Source organism: Alexandromys fortis, unplaced genomic scaffold, assembly GCF_014885135.2.
Source record: "Alexandromys fortis isolate MF-2015 unplaced genomic scaffold, M_Fortis_MF-2015_v1.1 scaffold_228, whole genome shotgun sequence".
NCBI lineage: Eukaryota > Metazoa > Chordata > Mammalia > Rodentia > Cricetidae > Alexandromys > Alexandromys fortis.
The window spans coordinates 2,008,025-2,027,846 of NW_026068115.1; the positions used below are offsets into that span (position 1 = coordinate 2,008,025).

The following is a 19,822-nucleotide window of genomic DNA, read 5'->3' on the forward strand; positions in this document are numbered from 1 at the left end:
GATTACAGGCATGTGCCACCACCCCTGGCTCGGTTCTACATTTTGTATCTTCATTCTGAGTTCAGGTCACATGAGTATGTTTGCTTTTTTTTTTTTTTTTTTTTTTTTTTAAATACTTGGGCTGGAAAGATGCTCAGCATTTAAGAGCATGAAGGGCTTTTTATAGAGGACCTGAACTCAATTCCTACCACCCACACTGGATGGCTCACACTAGCCTGTAACTCCAGTTTCAGGGGAATCCAATGCCTCTGGTCTCCTATGACATTTGCATTTGTGTGCGCACACCCCCCCATACATAATTTGAAAAAATAAAATATACTAAAACCTTTTGAATTTGAATATAAAGACTCACTACAGCTGGGAGGAAGGCTCAGGGGCACAGCAAGTGACTACTATGTATGGAGGCCTGGGTTGCATCTCCAGCATGTGCTCCTCACACCCTCCTTCACAAGAAACACGTGAAAGAGAAAACACAAAGAAACCTAGCAGAAAGAGGAGCAGCAAGAGTGGAAGGAATGTCCGGGGGAATGGTCAGTGTAAGAGATGACACCTTTGTACCTGGATGCCATTGGCCCCTCCCTGAGTGGAGTGCTGGCTGACTACCCATGTATTTCATATGCTCTACAGGCACTGGGATCTTGTTTTCCAATTAAACCAACACAAGTATAGAAGGAAGGAGACAATCAAAAAACTTCCTCAAGACAGCAAGACGTCTCATGGATCTGGCAATCTGAGTTTGATCTCCAGAACACACACAAAGATGGTAGAAGAGAATCAATGAAAAACAACTTTCTCATTGTTGGCCCCAAAGAAATCTTATATATTGCAAATAAATTATCAAAACCAAACCAAAAGCATCAAAACTTGAAATAAGAAAACTTTTTAGTTTAGAAATTCAAAGAAGACAAAGTAACTAATGCTGAGAAGGTCACATTTCCCCACCCTGCCACCCTGGGAACCGCAAGGAAGACTTTGAACTGACAGAGAGTGTCCTTTCTAAGGGTTTTCCAACTGAGGTTCAATATTAAACAACAAATGGTTACATTTTACTAAACACAGAAAGCACACACATACATAGGATTTTATTTCACACAAAAATAATTTTCTTTTTCTTTTTTTTGGTAGTAGAGTCTTAACTAGTCTAGGCACTGGGCACAGGAGACTGCCGCCTCAGCCTTCTGAGCAGCCAGATTATAGGCACTGTCCCAGTTTGCTTCCCATCGCTGTGAGGGAACACCGCACTTGGGGAAGAAAGGGAGATCTGGTTTACCTTTCCAGTCACAGTCCCTTAAGATGGGGACCAGGGCAGGAACCGAAGCAAAGGCCAGGGAGGCACAGCCCTTGGTGGACTGGATTCTTCCACATTATTCATTAATTAATAAATTGCTCATCAGATTTGCCTACAGGAAATCTGATGAAGCATTGTTTCAGTTGAAATTCCCTCTTAGATGATCCTAGCTTGTATCAGGTTGATAAAAAGCTAGTACAGGCATATACCACCATGCCTGTCTCAGAAAATTCATTGAACACAAAATTTTCATTTTAAAATAAAATAAACCAAAATATCATGTGGGGCCTGCAGACATGGCTCAGCTGGAAGAAAGCACTTGCTGCTCTTGCAGAGAACTCAGGTTTAGTTCCTAGCACCCAACCTCCTGTAACTCCAGTTCCAGAGGACCTGATGTCCTCTCTGCTGGCACTGCACACACACAAATTATAAACAAAACATTCATAGATTAAGAAAAAAATAAAAAAACCAAAAAACTAAACATGCTCTCTCTCAGATTTTAAAATATTTTTCTAATCTTAAAAAAACCTTGCTTTTGCAATTTTCTTTATTTTTGTAATTTAATCACACATAATGGACTTTTCATTACTATCTCTACTAAAATCTTTGTGAATCTGTGTATGTATGTGAGCCCACCCTCCCAACCGTGTGTGTGCATAATTGACCAGATCAGCTTTGGCCAGTTACTGAGGAGTTATCCACATTATCTTTTGAGATAGGGTCTCTCACTGACCTCAAGTTTCACCAAACTGGTCAGACTGGATGGCCGGGATCCCCAGGGATCCTCCTGTCTCTAGCTCCCCAGGCAAGGATAACAAGTCTACACCACCACACTCAGTGATCCACCTCCTGAACCGTAAGCTTCCAAGACAATGTTTTATCAGCTGAGCCCATCTACTTAAGCCTTCTACTGAAATACTTTTAAAATTCCATGCTAAAAGTTCCTAGGGGCTGGAAGGACGGCTCAGCAGTGGCTGCTCTACTAAAGGACCCAGTTTCAACTGCCAGCTTACATGGGAGCTTACGACCATCTGTCACTTCAGTTTCAGGGGATCTAATGCTTTTTCCTGGTGACAGCAGACATGCAAGTGATGCACAGATAAACATGCAGGCAAAGTACACACTCGTAATAAATAAATAAAATAATCTGAATAATAAAAAGACAGTTCTAGGTACAGATATGAAATAAAAACTGCTAAATAATAATCCCTACTTCCTTTCATAACTGGGAAAATATACATCAACAGAAGAATGCTTACCTAGCATGCACCAAACCTGGGTTTGATTCCCAACAATGGGGAGAAAATGCCAGCAGTAGAAAAGGGAAGTGGGCAGAGAATCAAAATACCAATATCTCTGTGAAGCAGAGGTTTAGGGCTACCTAGTAGGTGGCACAAGACCCAAGTGTTCACAGAAAATTTGGACTTTATTTTTTACTTATTTATTTATTTTTGCACACTTTAAAACATTTATTCTGTTCCAGGACACCATCACCCGTGTGAAGGGAATGAATGCATGGTGTAGAGGCACGCCGCTCACACAAAGTTCTGAGCTATGGCCAACACTCTGGAATACTTGCTTTCCCCCTTGCGAAAGCTGGTTGGGATACGTCTTTTAATACGAGTCCCCACAGGGTTCCCATTGACCTCAATGAGGACCACGTTGTTGAGTCAAACCTTGGGGTCATTCGGGAGCCAGGCATGCGAAGTTCCACAATGAGTGCTTTCTTCTTCTGTCCCCTGATGGCCAGCAGAAACTGGTCGCCTACCTTGCTCACCCCACTCTTGTTATAGTAGACTTGGATGCATCGAGGAGGCCAATGGGGCATCCCTCAGGGCACTATTGTCCACTACACGCACCCCAGTCATTTTCTGGATTGCACAGAGGCTCCTGGAGGTGTTGAAGCAGCGCTGGCGGAATGTTCTGCTGACACGGGCAAAAGAGCCCCAGAGCCCAGGAAGGTCAGCCATGGGATCTCAAGATGCAAAACCGTGTTGGCTCCCAGGGAATCTCAAGCCACGAACCCCGCTGGCCAGGCCCCGCCCCACCCCGCCCCCTGGTGAAAATTTGGACTTTAATTAAGGCTTAAATTGAAGAGATTCATTCACACAAAACACTAAAATGAATCTTTGATAGATTTTTTTTTATCCACGGTTCAAGGTAAAATTTCAAAATTCACCATTATTAGTATTGTTAAAATTTAAGACATTACTTCATGAAGATACTACCCTGCATTCAGGAAGACTGAGTCTCAAAACCACACAACTGTGCTAGAGAGATAAGAGCACTGGCTGTTCTTCCTGATAATCAGGGTTCAATTTCCAGCACCTGCGTGGTGGCTTAGGCCTGTCCATAACTCCAGCTCCAGAAGTTCCAGCACTTTATTGTGACCTCTACAGACACTAAGCATGCATCCAGGCATGTATACAGAATACGTACATACACGCAGGCAAAACATTCATACACATAAAAAAATAGAGTGCTTGAATCTAAATACCTTCATGGATAAAAACAGATGTCAATCAAATATGAGATGAAAAATGAACATAAGCCATCTATAAAAACAACAGGAAATATCTAACAAAAGAACCCTTCTCAACTTGAGTAAAACGAATACTTTTTGTCCTTCCTATTTGGACAGATTAGAGGGAACCACCTCCCCTTGGAGCAAAAGTTAAGCACTGCCAAAGAACTGTTAAACACTTGTTTGGTTCCCAGCACCTCCATGTTGGCTTACAACTGTCTGTAACTCCAGTTTTGATGCCTTCTTTTCCTCTCTATGGGCACCAGGCTTATACATGATACACCTACTTACATACAGGCAAAACACCCATACGCATAAATAAATCTAAGCACTTTTAAAATAAAAAATATACCCATTAAGTCATTTAAATTTTAATAAGCCTTCATTTCTTACACCTACTTTAATATTTCATTTTTCCTTTAAATAAGCTAAGATGTTGGGCAATTCAGTGATTTGATTCTTGATAGATGTTAGTATGTTTCCTGGTGTCCCAGCTTGCTTAAGGGAAGCAACCAAGCTGTCCAGTGAACTGTCTTCATACTAGCACTCTTTCTATATACTGGGACTACTGGTGGGTAAACAGAGCTACAACTCTCCAACCTGACTGCCTGATGTCCTAAATCCCTCCTTTTTAAAACTGGGAACAATAGGCCCTGGGCCTGCCAGAAGAGCCCTCAGGCCTTAGAACTCAAAGTTGAGGACTGTCAGCACTGGAAGAATCTCCTTGCCTACTCATAATTCTTATCAATATAAAGCAAAAGACTATTGCCAGCTGACTGGATGAAATTTTTTTTCAGATTTACTTTTATTTGTGTATAACTGCCAAAAGGGCACTGAATCTTCTGGAGTTGGAGTTGCAGGCAGTTGTAAACTATCCAACATGGGTACTAGGAACTGAACTTAGAGCCTCTGGAAAAGTTTCAAGTGCCTTAACCATGTCTTCAACCCAACACATTTTTTTTCATCTAATAATAAACATTGTCAAAAAAACAAAAAAACTAAAGTCACTTCTTTCTGTTTGTTCTGTTTTTGTTTGCTTTGTTTTTGAGGTACAGTCTCATTTGTAGCTCAGACTTAACTGTGATTCTCCTACCTCAAGTCTCCCTAGTGCTGGGATTACAGGCATGGGCTTCCTCACCAAGCTGCAATTATTTCTAATACAGTGGTGTGTGTGTGTGTATTCAATATATGTAAAATAGGTCTGAATGCCTGATATACAGGATATATACATAACTTTCAGAAACTTACCATATATCAGTGAGAGGGAAAGCAGAACTAGAGAACAGTTTAACACATCAAGAGTCTACTAACCTTAACCCATTGAACAGTTGCTTGGATTTATCCAAAAGATAACAGAAATCTGTGACTGTCTTCCTCTCTCCCTGGGGGATGTCATCTTCAGCACCTCCAGAGGACATGGTTTCTTTAAGAGCAAATTCAGTCCTGTAAGGAAACATGCTCATTTATGCAGCTGGTGAACAGAGGGTCGGAGGAGGCCCTAGTAACATCAGTTGAAGGCATTCCCCACCCCCTCAAGAAAAGCAGAGAACTCCTTTAATTACTCCAATAATCAAAACATGCAAGACGTGTTAAAAAATAAACATTCTCACACTGGTAGTGTTAAGAACTGGCAGAAACATATGCAAAGCCATTTTTAATGTTCTTTCATCCAATAACTATAATTTGAATTCCTATTCTATTATAGGCATTTGGTCTGTTTAATAATCTAAAATACTGATCCTTTTACCTACTTGCCCAATTTGAGTCTATAAATTTATCCTAGATGATAAATCCTTTGGGTGGGGTGGGGGGAAGGTGAGAAGAGTGGGAGGAGAGAAGAAAGAGGGAACTGGGATTGGTATGTAAAATAAAAAAAATTATTTAAAAAAATAAAATAAAGAAGATAATCCTTCACACATCTTCTCCATATTTTAATAATTAAAACCTAAAAACAATCTAATGAGCTCTACAATTGATCCAGGGAAGTATTTCACAGACTTCAAATCCCTGCACTTACTCTATGCCACGATTTCCACTTCACTTAAGGTGGAGGTGGGGACTGAGGTGATATCCCAGCAGGTAAAGTGCTTGCCACAAAAGCAGGAGGACTTGAGGATGATGCCAGCACCCATACCAAGAGCTGAGCATGGTGGTGCAAACTTGTAACCCCAGAGGTAAGGAGTAAAAGACAGACAGGCAGACCTCTAGAGATGGCTGGCCAGCCAGACCAGCTGAGTTGGCTAGCTCTAAGTTCCACTGAGAGACCCTATTTCAAAAAATAAGGAGGACAGCACCTAACACACATGTGTACCAATACACAAATAAACACAAACATACGTATAGCATGTGTACACACACACTCTATAAAAAGGTGAAGCAATAAATATAAAAAGGATAAAAACTCTCTCACGCACAGAGGTCTATACTGAAACTATCCTTTTTGATAAATCCAGTAAAGGGGTTCAGTAAATAAAGAGCTTGCTGTCAAACCCAATGACCTGAGTTAGAGTACTAGAACCCTATAGAGTGGAAGGAGAGAACCAAGTCCTGTAAATCATCCTCCAAACCTCTATCCACATAAAAAATTAATCTACATTTCTTTTAATACAAGCTATCTTCATATGTAGTCAATTATATTAACCAGCCATTTTTAAAAGGTAACCTATACTAAATTAAGACATACAACAAAATTCCTGGGATAGCCCAGCAAAATTTGGTCCCAGTGTCTTGACAAAAAGACAAGAGTAGACAAGGGCCAGAGATCAGAGCAAGAAGTTANCAAACCACACTTAAGGGAGGCCACATGCCTAGCACAAGACTACCAAAACAAAATGAACACAGTGTTGTTGTTGGAAGCAATTTTGTGTTTCCATGAAATTTGCATATGTGTGTGTGGGTGGGTATGTACACATGAGTGCAGGTATGTAAGACCAGAGATATTGGATCTTTTGAAACCGAGTTACAGGTGACTGTGAGCTTAACTAGGTTCTGGAACCAAACTTGTGTCCTCTGGAAGTGCTCTTAACTGCTGAGCCATCTTTCTAGGCACTGGCAGAGTTATTCTAATGAACTTTTTCTCTCCAACATTATCTGGAACAGGCAAGAGTGGATGCAAGGTAGGAAAACTATCAGCAGACCTAGAGTAATCAAAAGTCTACTGGGTAACACAAAGGTGTCAGTGGAGACAGACAGTGGGAAAGTCTTATTTATTTGTCTGTCTGTCTATCTATCTATCTATCTATCTATCTATCTATCTATCTATCTACCTACCTACCTACCTACCTACCTACCTACCTATCATCTGCTTTTCGAGACAGGTTTCTTTGTGTAGCTCAGGCTGTCCAGAACTAGCTCTCTAGAACAAGAGATCCATTTGCCTATGCCTCCCGGGTGCTGAGATTAAAAGCGTGCACCACCTCCTGGCATATTTTTAAATTGTCTATGTGTATCTATGTGTCCATGTGAGTGTGTGCCATGTGTGTGGGTACAAGACATGTTGGATCCCCTGGAGCTGTAGTTACAGGTAGTTCAGCCTTCAATATGGATACATGGAACTGAACTTGGTCTTTGGAAGAGCAATACATGTTCTAACTGCTGAGCCATCTCTTATCTCCAGCCCTGAAGCTATGTAACATGCAATGTCACTACTGCTGGTGTTGCCTCTTCCCATATTCTGTTACCCTACTGCTCTTCTCACTTCACGGACTAGAGTAAAGAGATTATGAGTAGTTTCGTTCCTGAGAAGGGAGTTCAAGCCATAATATAAAAAGACTTTGACCCCAGTAAATCTCTCAACACATGCCTGCCACCTGCCCCTTCATTTCCTAAGCACAGCAGACGAGGCATAAACCAAGCTGTAGCTTTCCTGACTCCATCTCATATTCTCAGCAGTGAGGCTGTTAACATCCACAAGACGGAGGAAAGAAAAAGTAAATAGAATAAAGCTCACTAAGGGGAGAATATTAGAAACAAAGCAGGTAGAAATTGTTATTATAAAACAAATATAATCACTGAAATAATAAACTTTATAGACTGGTTGAAGAGAAAGATGGAGATTTTCACAATAATTCATAATCTACAAATGTCAGCTTTAATGTAGTAGGCCGAAAGTTGTTAGGAAGAGATGAAAAATGAGTCAAGGGATATAAGGACTACAGCGGCAAGAGAAATCAGCACCCATGGAATAGTGTATACAGGCAGAAAAGCCGAACAAGGGAGAAGAAACAGCTGCAGAAATAATATATTTCTAGAATGAAAAAAACATCTCAGATTGAAAAGACTAAGAATGTCCAACAAACCACAGAGGGGTGGGAGAGAGAGAGAGAGAGAGAGAGAGAGAGAGAGAGAGAGAGAGAGAGAGATCCCACAAGTAAAAACATCCATGTAAAACCTAAGAAATAAGGAAATGATTTGTCTTCCTTCCTAGATACTTCAGTCTACAGCCATTACATACACATGGAGACCTGCATATGTGTGCAATGTAAAAAGGTGCAGCTTGCAGGGGATGCTGTAGTCCCAGACAGGGAGAGCATGAGGGAGAATGCTGAGCTCCTGGGGGAACTGGATAATTAAATGAGCGAGGCCCAGAAAGTGCATGATGGTCTGGACAATCTCACCCAAATGTGCTCAGAGAAGAGTGGAAATATGCTAGATGACAGACACACAGCCTGAGGGAAACCTTGTCTGAAACAATGCCATGCAGATCTTTTCTTTTCTTCTTTTCATTTTTCTTTCTTTCTCCCTCCCCCACAGGGTTTCTCTGTGTGGCCATAGCTGTCATTGAACTCAGAGATCCACCTGCCTTTGCCTCCCAAGTGCCGAGATTAAAAGCATGCATCACCATCTTGCAGCCTTTTCTTTTTAATAACTGCTTTCATTTAGCCTTCCAAAATGAGTTCGATTAAAAAGTTAAAACTCTAAAAACCATTCCCACCACACTGAGCTCCAACAGAAGTGTTCAAAGAGAACAGTTTATCTGATATTTGACAAATGCAGCCCTCTATTCTATGCCTGCATCTGAACAGCTAAATATGGCCAAAGAAGGCCCACACATGATTGGGCTGATTGCATTCTTCATCCACGACCTCATAAGGGTACATCTACTCCATTCTAGGCATCTGCCACTATACAACCTCTCTATTTTATCTTTAAATACACAATTAGAAATCAGCATTAGCAGAAATACTGAAAAGTAGTAGTCCATTGGGCACAGTGACGCACATGCCTATAACCCAGAATACAGAAAGCGGAGGCAGGATTGTGAGTTCAAGATCAACATGATAAGAACCTCTATCAAAACCAAAAGCAGTAGTCTGTTTGCTGACCCTTCTCCTACCATCACTATCTTATCCCCCAATACAACAGTTTCCATCTCTGTGAGCTGGAAATACATTTCTAGAATGAAAAAAAATTAAGTATGTTGGATATTTCCCGTTGTAGAGTCTACACAAGAAACTTTTCTTGTTATTGCTTGATTTGTCTGCTGCTGATAATTACAAATTTGCAATAACAGTAAGAAGATTCTATAGCTGTATACTATATGTGTTTTAATAAATAAAGCTTGCCTGACGATCAGAGAGCAAAACAGCCACATTGGTCATTCATACAGACCATTTAGTGGTGGCACACACCTTTACTCTTAGCATTAGAAGAATATAAGATGGAAGGAGATAGGTCTCAGTTCGGTCTCATTCTGAGGATTCGTGCAGGCAGGTTCACCATTTCAGTTTCAGGTACAGGTAAGAGCCAGTGGCTGGCTGCTTTGTTTTTCTGATTTTCAGGCTGAACCTCAATATCTGTCTCTGGGTTTTTATTATTTGTGCTACATTTGGTGCCCAATGTATGGGGTATGAATTCACGAAAAAGAGCTTTGCCCATGTGTAATGGTCTGTCCTGTCCCTTTAAGAGACAAGCCACACCCACTCCCTCCTCTGTCTGCTGAGGCAAGCTGATCTTCAGCTTCCAGTTTGAGTCCTTCCCTTTCTGTCTGTCTCTGTCTGTCTGTCTGTCTCCCTGGATCCCTTCTCAGGCTGCTTCCAAATTACGTAGCTGCCTTGAAATCTAGTCAGGCTTTTACTGTGAGGAGCAATAAGCCTCACGTCTTCATCAACACTGTCAGTATACTTGGTAAGACAATTAGGAATTCTTTTTTTTAATATTTATTTATTTATTTATTTATTTATTTATTTATTTATTTATTTATTATGTATGCAATGTTCTGTCTGTGTGTATGCCTGCAGGCCAGAAGAGGGTGCCAGACCTCATTAAAGATGGTTGTGAGCCACCATGTGGTTGCTGGGAATTGAACTCAGGACCTTTGGAAGAGCAGGCAGTGCTCTTAATCGCTGAGCCATCTCTCCAGCCCAGACAATTGGGAATTCTTAAAGGGAGAAATTACTTAAAAAAATTCCCCCCCCCATTAAAAAATGGGAAAACTGTTACAACGAAGGGATTAGGTCTCTATGCATATGATTATATGCTAGACAGTTTGAAAATGAAATGATTAAATGAGGATATCTAATTTAGATGGGCTTTATGTAATGTCATTTGTAAACATTATCAGCTTTGTCATTTTTGTCTTATCACTAAAAAACTTGTTTAATCTGAGTGCTAAGATACTGGCCTTAGAAAAACTTAATAAAACATATAACAGATATTCAAACCTAGAAAGAAGAGTTTAATGGACAGCCAATTTAAGCATTGCGTTATAATAATAGAGAGGAACGTCTAAAGTTTTCAGACAACTAACCTCAATATATCCAGTAACCTTATAGTAATTGCCAAATGGGCAGAGACTCTGTTACAGCTACCTGGACTCCTGAGCCAATGTTAGATTTAAGGAGATTCATGAAAGCAATAGCCTCATATAGTATGTATTCACTTTTTGTGAAGCAAAGTCAAACTTGTGTCAATTTGTAATAGAATTATCCCTAAAGACGGGATAGCCTTAGTTAAGCTGCTTTAGAGCCTGGTCCACAAGTACCTGGTTCAGAGAAGACGCTAAGATTATCGAACAACAGAGTAAAGCTAGAGGTGGGGAAATCTCCCAAGAGCAAATTCTTGGAGAAGGAGAATATGCTATTATAGAAAGGCAAGCTGTATATGATGACCACACCCTGGATTTATGCCACACAGCAGCTTTGAACGCTTAGGGCAGAATTGGAGAAACAGGAAAAGAAAAATGAGTCATTTACTAAAGTTATACAGGGCCCAAAGGAAGCCTTAATGGATTTCTTACAATTATTGACTTCAGCAGTAAACAGAATGATTGATACCAAATTCAGAAGCTAGACAAATAACAATTCAATCTCTGACTTTTGAAAATGCCAATTCTCTATGCAAAAGGATAATCAGTTCATTAAAGGTACGATCAACACCTCTGGAGGAATGGATTCAAAAAACAGTTAATATTGAATCTCATGACCATGATGATGCATGAAATGAGTTGATTTCTAAAGGTTTGAGAAAAATTGAAATGTCAAATGTTACAATTGTGGCAAACAAGGTCACCTTAAAAGGGATTGTAGACAGGGAGTTCTTAGAAACAATGTTTTCCTAACCATAATCCATACAGAACATTCCTCCCTTCTGGATTATGAGGAAGGTGTGGCAAAAGCAGACACTGGACTAAAGAATGTAGATCAACAAGGAATATTCATGGTAATCCTTTGTCACCAGGAAACTCCACGAGGAGCCCCTTGCAGAACCCCATACCACATCTGGTATATTCCTGCCATTGTAGAGGAAAATTCCTTCTGAGAGCAATGAAAGAACCTAATGTATATTGTAAGAAACCATACTGCTCTGGACAACAAAACAGCTATAAAAGACAGAACAAAAATTTCAGGAGAAAAACCCAAAATTAAAAATATGAATAAATGAGTCGTTGAAGGTAAACAGAGGTGTGGATATAACAATAACTTCGTCAAAATCTTAGCATCCAAATTGGGCTTTTTGGTTCATAAATGTTCAGTTTTTCAAAATGGGAACTTTATCACAGGCAAAGCAGAGCATGAGATGGGTAGAATGAACAGGGCCAGAAGGACAAAGAAGAATATTAAAACCATATGTAGCAAAAATAGCAATAAATTTATGGGGGTGTGATTTGTTACAGCAATGGAATACTCAGAAAAACATTCCCCCAATCTTAGAAACAAACCATAAATTAATGTATGTTTCTGGGTAAAATATTATAAGATATAAAGAACAGTCACTGACCATTCTGGTTGTACAAGAACAGGGTACAACAGCTGCTGATATTTCAAAGGCACCAACAGCCCTATCTTTAATATAGTTGACAGACAACCTGTACGGGTTAAGCAATGGCCTTTAACAAAAGAGAAACTGCAAGCTTTATAACATCAGATACAGGAGCAACTAGATACCCAGCATATTGAAAAATCAGTCAGCCTTCGAAATTCTCCTGTATTTGTTGTTTAAAGCAAATATGGAAAATGGTGAATAGTGACAGATCTAAGAGCTGTTAATAAGGCAAATCAGCCAGTGGGATCTCTACAGTCTGGCATTCCTTTGCCTTCTCTACTGCCTAAAGGATGGCCTCTTAGAGTTATTGATTTAAAAAATTGTTTCTTCACTACACTTTACAAAGAAATATTTGGCTTCATAGTGCCTACTTATAATAATTCTCAGCCTGCAAAGAAATATCAATGGAAGATTCTCCCACAGGGAATGTTAAATAGTCCACCCTGTGCCAATATTTTGTAAGTCAGCCATTGGAAATGATACGGATGCGATTTCCTGAATCTATAGTTTACCATTACATGGACGACATTTTGCTATCTGATTCAAATGTACTTTAGAAAGAATGAAGAAACTTTTGCCTTGCTGTAGATTACAAACTGCTCCTGAAAAAAAATACAAATAGAAGATTCTATTAATTATTTAGGTTATAAAAAAGGCTTACAAAAAATTAGACCTCAAAAGGTGCAACTTAGGAGACTGACTGAAGACTCTTAATGACTTCCAAAGATTTCTAGGAGACATTGTCCAACTGTGGCCCACTATTGGGATAAAACCTGATGAACTGATTACTTTAAACAAAACCTTAGGTGGTGACAAGGATTTAAATAGTTCCAGGACATTATCAGCTGAAGTTGAGAGAGAATTGACTTTGATTGAAGACAAATTTTTTGAAATCCCATACATGTCTGCCAGGTACTCTAGCACAAGGTAATACAGAAATCGACCAACTATTGATTGGAAATGTGTTGAAGGTCTCAAAATTTCATAAAAAAGGCACATATAGATAGTGTGGATCTGAATCTTAACTGTATTTTGGTCATATTACCCTCCAAACATTCCCCTACAGGAATTTTAATACAGAGGGAAGATATTATCTTAGAATGGATTTTTTTTTTTACCACATAAACCAAGTAAAAAAACAAAAACTTATGTGGAAATGGTCTAGCAAGAATAGACCTAGCAGAAATTATAGTACCCTTTAATAATGATGAAACTGTCAAATTAAGGGAAGAAAGTGAACCATGGCAAAGAGTTTGTAGTAAAGTTTTGGGAGAGATTAACAACAACTATCTCAAAAGCAAGAGAATTCAAGTTATAAAGAGAACTAACTGGATCCTTCCTCTCATTGTATGAGACACACCAATAACTGGAGCCCATATATTCTATACTGATGCAAAGAAATCTGGAAAGGCAGGTTACAAATCAGAGGATTTAAGTAAAGTGAATCAAAATCCATATGATTCTGTCCAAAAGTCAGAATTATATGCTATTCTCATGGTATAAGGGATTTTAAGGAACTTCTCAACATAGTTACTGATTTGCAATATGCAGAACGAGTTGTTTTGCATATTGAAAGTGCAGAATTTACACCAGATGGTACAGAATAGACTTTATTATTTATTCAGTCATAAGATACTATCGGGAATAGGAATCATCCAATGTACATAACACACATATAATGCCATACGAGTCTGCCAGGTCTTCTAGCACAAGATAATGCAGAAATTGGTCAGTCATTGACTGGAAATGTTCTGGAGGCCTCAGAATTTCATAAAAACATCGTGTCAATAGCCAAGGTTTAAAAAAAGACTTTTGAATTATGTGGAAACAAGTGTTGTTATTTCGGGGCATAAGCTAGCCAGGCGGCTGGGCGGCAGGAACGCAGCCTGCAGTTCCTTTCTACACTTTATTAACTTTTAGTTTTCTAAATGCTAATGAGAAAGGAACAATAGCTAGGGAGAGGCATTGGATAGTAGAAAAAAAAATACAGAATTACATCAGCCAAATACTTTAAAGATGTGTTGACCTCAGAATGGAAACCAGGACACGAGTTATGTTGCAGGAAGGGTTTCACTTTTGTTTCCAAGGAGAAGAAAAGCTATGGGTATCATCAAAATTGATAAAGATTCAATTTGAACAAGAGACACTCTTAATTAGAAGAGATGATAGTCCATCAAACAGCATGGCTGCTTACTCTAAACAAAACTATAAAATAAATGCTTTTTATTTGATTAGATATAGCTTGTCAAAAGAGAATCTCCCCAAAATTAGGGTTGGGAAATGGTTTTGTTTCTGTCATTTCAGGAGAATAAAGGTATTCAGCGAAGGAATCTGAAGACCACTGAACAAATGAGGCATCTGGAGAAAAAAAGTGAAATCATCTAGAAAACATTTCTCAAGTAAAAGAGTAATTGGTCTATTGGTAAATCACACTTCCAACAGGATAAAATTTCATTAATCTTCCCAAACGTTTGTTTCTGCTATTCTCTATAGATATATAAGGCAAATGGTCTTTTTGTAGCCCTAGACCAACTAAAGATTAAAGCTGACTATGAGTTGGAATACGGCTCTTCTTCTCTAAACCCAAGCATGCTTATTAAAGTAAAATTCAAAAATCTCTGTCTCATGTCAGAAGAGCAATCTGATATGGGACAGAAGAAAAACAAATATTTAAGGACTATTTTATTGCCACTAATCTCATAATCCTTTGGTTTTATATTGACTCTAACAGCTTTTCTTAAGGTATAAAATATATAAAATATAATGTATAAAATATGTATTTATATATATCAAAAATATATATTAAACTTTTTGTCATGATATTAATGGTCATATAGAGTACCATCTAAATCTAGGAACGGTTTCATCTACCTTCCTGTACATGATTTTGAGTGTGAGTCTCTATCAGTTTTCTGTAGTGAACCTTGAGCACACCTAACAGCAACCTTTAAAGACTCCAAAACGATGATGGAGCACCACAACAAGGATCCCTTCAGGACTATGATAATACCACTAAACTGAAAAACACTACCTAAAAATTGGCTTTTGAACCATAAACTGCTCAGAATAATTTTGAGATGGCTAGCTGAGATCATGATCATCCAGCTTATCAGACTACTTTAGCCAGAACTTGAGAGAAGCCCTGCATTTCCCATTATGCAGAGACTGTTCAACAAATAACATACCAACCTCTCTCAGGACTTGACAATTAACCCCAATTTTTCTTTTCAGGATCCCCTAAAGATACTGTGGCCCCCAGACAACAGAAAGTAAATTCAAGAATGCGATATCCACATTCCCAAGAGGTGGGGTGGGTGGTTTTGGTCGTTATGGGCATTTGTCATTATTTAGGGGGTTGGTTACAAGTTGTTATTGGTATTGGTCAGGAGAAAAGCTAAACAAAGGAAATTACAAAGGAAATTAGATTCAAGGCTCTTGTTTTGAAAAGAAAAAAGGAGGATATAGATATCATCCCTGTATCTATAGCTATAGATAACAGGGTAGATTACTGAATCTACTCTGAAAAGAAAAATGGAGGATATAAGTATGACAGGATAAAAAGGCAGATTATTAAATCTACTTTTAAAAAGCAATTACAAATTTTAAATGCTTTACATCGTATTGAATTTTTGTATATTGTATATAAATTTTTTCTATTGATACAAATTTGAGATTATAGAATATACTGTATATACATTTCTACTCTTGTTCAAGGTATTATACTTATAGAATTCATTTAACAATGTAGTGCAAATTTGTAGTCCTTGAAAATTATTATTACGAACTGTTTAGGATAATACAAAGTTGCAGGTTAGTAGTTAATCACCTACCATAATCAAACTTATAGTCATGTTAGGTATGCTTTCAAGGTCAAACAAAGATATATTTTACATAGACAGGTCATTTCCAAACACTTCAGAGATCTACAGAATATGATATTTAAGATGTTTTACTAATTTTTTCTTTTTTTTTTTAAATGACAATGAAACATGTTTGCTCCTGGCAGCCCCAATCTTCTCTAGAGAAGATAATGGGCATTGAAGAAGCTCCACATGGAGTTTACTTTCTTTGTGGGCAAAAGTAAGCCACCGGGCAAGAAAATGCCTCTGCCTTGACTGCTGACAGTATGCTGTCCTAATTGGACAAGCAGGACACAAAAGAGAATGACTGCCAAACATTGTCAAGACAAGACAGACAACCTTCAGAATATCCTGATTCACAGAAAAGTCTTTTGAACACACTAAGCCTGTAGGCTGAAGATGGATGCCCCAATGTGGCAGAGGTAACTGTCCAGGCAGCCAGCTGTTTCTGGCATTTCTCACATTTTTTGGAAGCTTGTTTTGGAAGTCCTACTTAGCTAATATTATTTCCTTCTTGGGTCTCTGGGGGAGTTGAAGACTAGCTAGTTATAATTTTCCTTGCTTATCAGACACAGAAAGCAAGTCATGATAGAAAGTAAATTAGGTACAAGATTTTGGACTCATCAAAATAGCATAGATATGGAGTACTTTCTCTAAATTTGTCAAGTGCAAATGGACCAGGTACTGTTGATGCTTATATTGCCCATATATATTGTATATAGTATTGTACTTGTTGTATATGTATTTCTTATATTAGTTATAGCCTTCTTTTTAAATTTTAGACAAAAACATGGAAAAAAGTAGTATATTATTTGTTTTAATAAATTAGAAGATCGGAGAGTGAAACAGCCCCACTGGTCAGCCTTACGACCAGGTAGTGGTGACATACACCTTTAATCCCAGCAGCCACACTAGTTAGCCATACAAGTTGGGTGGTAGTGGTGCACATCTTTAATCCTGCACTAGAGAGAAATATAAAATGGGAAGAGATAGGCCTCAGCTCAGTCTCATTCCGAGGATTCGTGTAAGTAGGATCATCTTTCAGTCTGACGTAGAGGAAAGAGCCAGTGGCTGGCTGTTTTGCTTTTCTTATTTTCAGGATGAACTCCAATATCTCTCTCTGGGTTTTTATTATTCATGCTCCAAGATTCTAAAATTTTTACAACTGCCAGAAACCCTCTTCACTTCATTAGTGATATTCTTATTTATGTAATTATTTAAAGCTATATAAATTAATCTTTCAATTAAGTTCTTTTTGTCTAAATAGGTAACAAATGGGGGGTTACTTTATATGTATGTGTACACATGTGACTGTATGTATATGGACCCAGTGCATGTAAGCATGTAGAGATCAGAAGAGGAACTGGGTCACCTACAACTGGAGTTACTGAAAACTATGAGCTACCACATGGGCACTGCGAACCAAGCTCAGGTCCTCTGCAAGATCAGTAGAGGCTCTTAATCTCTGAGCCATTTCTCCATTACCAACAAGTAATAAGTGCGTAAATTTGAAACATTTCTTAAAAAGTATGTGTGTTTATGATCTATATGTGTGCGTGTGTGCTTGAGAATACTATAGCACCCTTCATCTTCCATGTTTTTAGGCAGTGTCATTTTACTATTCAATGGTACATCCACCAGATCTCTGTCACCAGAGCTTCGAGAAACTGTTTCCTACTGCATTGGGATTACAGATGCTTGCTGCCATAGAGAAAATGTACCTAGCAAAATCTTGCTTCAAATAAGCAAGCAAGCACACATCCAGCTCTTCCTACATAAATATAACCAGGAACCAAAACCTGCTTTATGAACACTATAAAGGAAAGGGAAGGGAAAGCAAACACAAATCCAATGTTTACTCTCTGAAGGAGTTTTTTTTTTTTTTTTTTAAATTTTTAATGCCTAGCACTCAAAGGGAATATTTGGTCTACCTAAAGCAGTGGTTCTTAACCTGTGAGTTGTGACTCCTGAGGTGGGGGTGGGGGATGGAAGGGGTTGAAAGATCCTTTTACAGGGGTCACATATCAAATATCTTGCATACCAGATATTTGCATTAGGATTCATAACAATAGCAAAATTTTAGTTATGAAGTCATGGTTGGGGGTCCCAGCTCGCCTTAGTACCAACAGTCAGAACAGCAGCAGCTGACAAATGTGACAAGGTCCCTGCCATGAGACTGCTCTCCTGTTCTCTCGCTGTCTGTCTCTCTTGTCCCTGTTTTTGAACAGCCTTTCTCACCCCCACAATAAATCTCTTGTGCGTGAGATCTGTTGTGTGGTGTGATCTTTGTGGCATGCCTTAGTCCTGACAAGGTACTCATGTTGCCAAACCCCAACAACCACAGCAGATTTAAAGGGCCAGATTAAAGGAACTGCCTTTCCCTGATTTGTGCAAGGGACTGGTTAAGGTTCCTGAACCTCTTAAGAGAATTCTTTTAATGCCGGCCGGTGGTGGCGCACGCCTTTAATCCCAGCCAGAGGCAGGCGGATCTCTGTGAGTTCGAGGCCAGCCTAGTCTACAAGAGCTAGTTCCAGGACAGGAACCAAAAAGCTACGGAGAAACCCTGTCTTGAAAAACAAAACAAAACAAAAACAAACAAACAAAAAAAAAACCAAAAAAATAAGAGAGAGAGAATTCCTTTAAGGTAGAATCTGTATCTACAACTGTGGCTTGAATGAGAACAACCACCATAGGCTCATATACTTGAACTCTTGGTCCCCAGTTACCGGAACTGTTAGGGAATGCTTAAAGAGATATGGCCTTGTTGGGGGAATGTGACACTTCAGGTGAGATTTCAAAAGACCCTATTTCTGGTGCGTTCTCTCTGCCTCCTGGCTCTTTATTTATTTATTGAGATGCGATCTTTCAGCTGTTCCTGCTGCCACGTTTTCATAGGCTATCAGGAACTCAGAACTCAAGCCCTCTGAAAGAATACGCCCAATTGAGCATTTTTTTATGTAAATTGCCTTGGTCATGGTATTTTATCACAGCAATCAAAGTGGTACTGATGGCCTGTCAATTTGATAAATGGCTACAGAGTGAGTGATATATAGGGAAACCTTATGGGTCATAGTAAGGAGGTCAAGAGAGAGGAAGATAGTGCAGGGTTAATTATACATTAACGAAAGTAGAAAACATTTTTACTAAGGAAAAAGATCAAGCTGGGCATCCCAGAACTAGGGAAGCTGAGGCAGGAAGAGCTCCAGTTTGAGGCCAGCATGGTGTACACAGTAAAAGTCTCCTTCAAACAAAAACAATGACAATAAGCAAGCAACAACAACAACATAAAACAACCACCACCCAAAAAAGAAAAATAAAAAAACAAAACCTCAAACACAAACACAAAAAAATCAAAACACAAACAAAACAAACAAACAAACAAACAAACAAAAAAAAACAGAGCCAGGATGTAGTTCAATTGATAATAGGCTTCTTAGCATGCATGAAGCCCTGGCCTCTGCTCCTAATACCAAATTAACCATGCATTAACAATGCCAGTAATCCCAGAACAGCCTGGGATATGTGAGATGTATTTCAAAACTTTAAAAACAAAGAGAAGACAGGAGAGCAGAGGAAGGAGAGAAGAAACGGGACAAAAGTGAAAAGAAAAAGGTTAAGAGACTTTTGGATATCAGTTACCTTTGAAGTAAGAGTCAGCTGCTGAAGAGTTCCCTCTGTTCCTGCTGATCTTGAGCCTCTAGAGGTCAAACTGGCCACAAAGAGACCAAGGCCATCATAGAGAGAAGACAGAAATACTGGGGGAGAATTTCCTTCAGAGAACAGGGTGTCAGACTAATCAACCCTCTCCTAGGGCTGACAGAGTTAAGCTCAGTGGTTAAGATCACTTGCGGCTCTTGTAGAGGACCTGGTTCTTCAGCACCCACATGG

At 39.0% G+C, this 19,822-nt stretch overlaps 1 protein-coding gene and 1 pseudogene across 1 annotated transcript in view; both read right to left on the minus strand.

Annotated features, from left to right (window-relative positions):
* Scai (suppressor of cancer cell invasion) overlaps positions 1-19,822 on the minus strand; it is a 143,499-nt gene that overhangs the window by 59,061 nt on the left and 64,616 nt on the right. The window contains exon 3 of the mRNA XM_050124836.1: positions 5,124-5,255. Within this exon, the coding sequence (XP_049980793.1) occupies positions 5,124-5,255 (132 nt within the window). The remainder of the gene's footprint in view (positions 1-5,123; positions 5,256-19,822) is intronic.
* LOC126490150 (39S ribosomal protein L14, mitochondrial-like) lies at positions 2,824-3,258 on the minus strand (annotated as a pseudogene).